The sequence below is a fragment of the Antrostomus carolinensis genome, unplaced genomic scaffold (assembly GCF_000700745.2).
Source record: "Antrostomus carolinensis isolate BGI_N321 unplaced genomic scaffold, ASM70074v2 scaffold53092, whole genome shotgun sequence".
NCBI classification, from domain to species: Eukaryota; Metazoa; Chordata; class Aves; order Caprimulgiformes; family Caprimulgidae; genus Antrostomus; species Antrostomus carolinensis.
The window spans coordinates 1,838-5,383 of record NW_010301235.1 but is presented as its reverse complement, the minus strand read 5'-3'; the positions used below and the strand labels follow the sequence as shown (position 1 = coordinate 5,383).

General features: G+C 42.0%; 1 protein-coding gene across 1 annotated transcript in view; it reads right to left on the bottom strand.

Annotated features, from left to right (window-relative positions):
- LOC104521391 (GDNF family receptor alpha-4) overlaps positions 1–2,368 on the bottom strand; it is a gene marked incomplete at its 5' end in the record, with an annotated part of 4,852 nt that extends 2,484 nt beyond the window's left edge. Inside the window, 4 exons of the mRNA XM_010163367.2 lie at positions 345–454; positions 533–878; positions 1,301–1,393; positions 2,093–2,368. Of these exons, the coding sequence (XP_010161669.2) occupies positions 345–454; positions 533–878; positions 1,301–1,393; positions 2,093–2,368 (825 nt within the window). The remainder of the gene's footprint in view (positions 1–344; positions 455–532; positions 879–1,300; positions 1,394–2,092) is intronic.
- Between the last annotated feature and the right edge of the window lie 1,178 nt (positions 2,369–3,546).

Sequence of the window (3,546 nt, the reverse complement as noted above, 5' to 3'; positions counted from 1 at the left end):
AGTTCATACAGGCCCAGAGAACCCTGTGGTCAGGTATGTAGAGCACTTTGCACCAGCTGATGGTGCCAACAGGTGTTGAAAAATCTCTGGCAAGTGCTGCTGATTTGACAGCAGAGGATGGGACAAAGTAGAGCAATAAATGCCAAGGAAGAGCTCTCTTTGAGCTGCATTTACCTCAGAAGCAAGAGGGAGAGCTAGCATCAATTAGGCTAAGGCATATTCATTGGTATACTGAGCACTGTCTCCTGCAGGAGACCAAGATGGTCCTTCACAGCATCAGAGTGTGCCTGCAAGTTTGTAGCCTGAAAGCATCCACCCTCTATGTTCCTGTGGATATCACTTACCAATCATCCCCATGTAAGCCTGCAGGCACGCAGCATGGTTGTGCTGGGAGCAACCATCTGGAGACATGTCTGCAGGTTGACAATTTTGTTGGAAGTCAGCCAGTCGGGATCTGTAGGAAGGAAAATAAGACTATCAGTGTCTATACTGTTCTGTTCTCTTGGCTAATGTCTGCTGGTGGGGGACCTACTTGCAGATATGGTCTTCTAAGCAAGAGTCCAGAAGCCCGAGGCAATTGGGTTTGGTGTTAGACTGGAAGGAACAATCAGGAACAATAGTTTTCCGGCGTCGCTCTCCACAAAGTTCATCTTGACATGGACAGAATAGGATCCTTTTTGTGAAATCCTCAGGGACTCTCTCAAAGAAATTCCTTAGCCCTCTGCGGCATTTGCGTCGGTCACACATGTCCTCACTTTCTGCTTCCTTGGTGCAGATAGAGGCATAGTCTGTGCGCAGACGAAAACACTTCCTGCTCAAATTACAGACATGACTCGCTTCCAGGCATGGATTTGTTGCATCTCCTGCTAACCGTGAGCCTATAAAGCCAAAAGAAACACAGAACAATGAAGCAAGTCTCTAGAAGAGATTCTGTGTGGAAGCAGGAGGAGCCCTTACTTGATGGTCAGAATTGGAACATCAAAAACAACAAAAGGAAATGTCTGCTATGAGCCTGTAGTATGACATTACAGTTACACTAGTTAAAAAAATACTTTTTTATAGTTTCACATTAGGGTGTTTGTTTCAGAGAATGCATTGTTGTGGGTAAGTCTCTGTTTCATGGGCCTGGATCTGTGGCTGTATTTACACTTGGTAGAGGGGACAAATTTAGGCAAGTATCCAGAGCATGTGTTCCTCTGATAAAGGGGCCATTACCCCAAATCATTCTTCTTAATAATTTTCAGCCCCTGAAAATATAATAAAGAGCAGTATTATATCACACAACCATTACAATCCTTACCTGATACCAGAGCTGCCACTTCATTATAATGTGTCTTCCACTGCTCTTCATTTGCTGGATTCTCATAGGGAGAGGTCTCCAAATTGAAATAACCTAGGCAGGAGACAAGGTGTTTTATGCAGTGGGAAAAATGCTTTGTAACCAGCTTTTTTTTTGTTTTATTTTATTTTATTTTTTCTTATTTGTGCTTGGCTGATTTCTCAGGCTAGAGTTCAGAGATGCTCTGTCTTGCTCAAAGCCAAATGCCAAGAATAGTTCTCCTGGAGATGCAAAGGTATTACTGTGTAAAAATAGCATTACATTTTGTCCTCGGATTTCCTCTGGCTGTAATTTCGTCTGTGTTGTCATATGGTTTTTTTCAGCCTCAGAACTATTGAGGAGTTGTGCAGCACAGGTAGTCTTTAGTGGGATGCCAAGAAGCATCATCCCACTAAAGCTGAAAGAAGCAGCATGCTCAAAGATATCATTACAGTGTGTGTCATAATCACAAGCCCATTATCAGTGATGGACAGATGTGACCATTTTGAGGTGATTTTCACGGCAGTTTCCCCTCACAGCACTAAATCTAACTGCCTCAGAGTAGCTATCTCTGTCTCTTAGGGTCTCTGGTCCCACACCAGATCAGTTTTCTCCACTTCTAAAACAGAGCAGTAATGAATTATTTTCTCCAGGACATGTGGTTCCAAAGTGATACCTGCAGTGTTGGGAAGTGGCCTTTTGCAGTTGTTTTTAGATGAGGGGACAGGGGTGAGCCTTACTAGTATCTTGTAAATTCATATTATTTCATCTCACCATCTGTCATGCTGGAGTGAACAGTCCAGAAAACGCGTAAGCAGTGCTCCTGTCTCTTCATGCGCCGGTGACACTTGCAGTGCAGCAAAGAGCTGTTTCTGAGGTCTAGCTCTGCATTCAGACATCTCACCCTGCTATCATGATCCAGTGGAAGGAAGTGAGTCTTAGCCAGGGCACAGTTTTCCAGGGTCCTGTAGGTGGCATTGCAGGTAGAGTCTGAGAGGCACTGCTGTTCTGCTGCTAGGCAATCACTCCGGGGCACAGCCAGGAGGTCTCCTGGTCAAGCAGGGAAAAGATTGTTAGAATCACAGTCATGATGAATGCCACACAAGCATCTTGTCACTGTTCTGTAGGCATCCTATATTCAGTAAGGACTCCTCTCAAGAGGTAGAACTGGCATCTTTCACATGGAGTAGTAAGGAACAAGAGCTGTCTCCATTTAGAAACAAAAAGATGAATATTAATGTATGAAAGGGGGAAAAAAAGGTTAAAAAAGTCTCAAAAATAATTTTGTTGAAGAAAAACTTTTTTTAATCACCATTAACTCTTTCAACTTGGCCAGGATCAGGGATGGCCCTGTATTTTACGGAGCAGTACATCCCTGTGGAAACCTTGGGGTTGCTGAGGCCTGCTTGGAAGAAGCTCTTCTGTCTGGGTAATGAAAACCACAGTGCAATAAGCGCAGAGTAACGCCATACTCTGTGCTGTGAGTCAGTGCTGCTGCCATTGCTAAAGTATATACTGTTTATTAAGAGATGTACTGAGAAAGCCATTTGTAGGGTGTAAAAAAAACTACTGAGCTTTGAAACTTAAGAATAAGAAGGTGTACTTTTTGCATAATAGAATAAATCCTTAAGATAACATGCAAGTAGCTTCATATAGAAGTGCTGATATGCAATCAGTTTAAGTATATAGAATGCAGTCCTGAAATCCCTGCCAAAAATGCTGGGATGCAGGCTTGGCCTGCCAGCTTTCATCTGTTGGTTGATTGTGAACTCTGACTATCTCTGTGTGTGCGTATATTTACATAACACAGGCATTGATTTTATATATATATATATACATGCATATATATATACACACACACACACATATATATGCACCACCTTATGTGGAAGTATCTCATTTTAACAATAAAATCTTTAAAACTAGACTTTTTTCCCAGCTTTTAAAATTTCTTTATACAGACTGTTGTCTTCTAAGGGTAATACTGGGGTGATACCTAGCAATATGTTGTCACAGGTAGGTGCATTCAGTCCATAATATTTCCTCATTTCTGTAGTATATGAATCTGTGTTTACAGTATAAGTACAATGAAGACCTGGAACAAGACTGTTTGCTCATAAAATTTATATATAGGCTAGTATGTTTCTTCCCTTCAGGACAACATTGCTTGGCTGGTTTTAGGAAATGACTATGCTGAGCTTTACATCTACTTTTAATGTTCTTTGGGT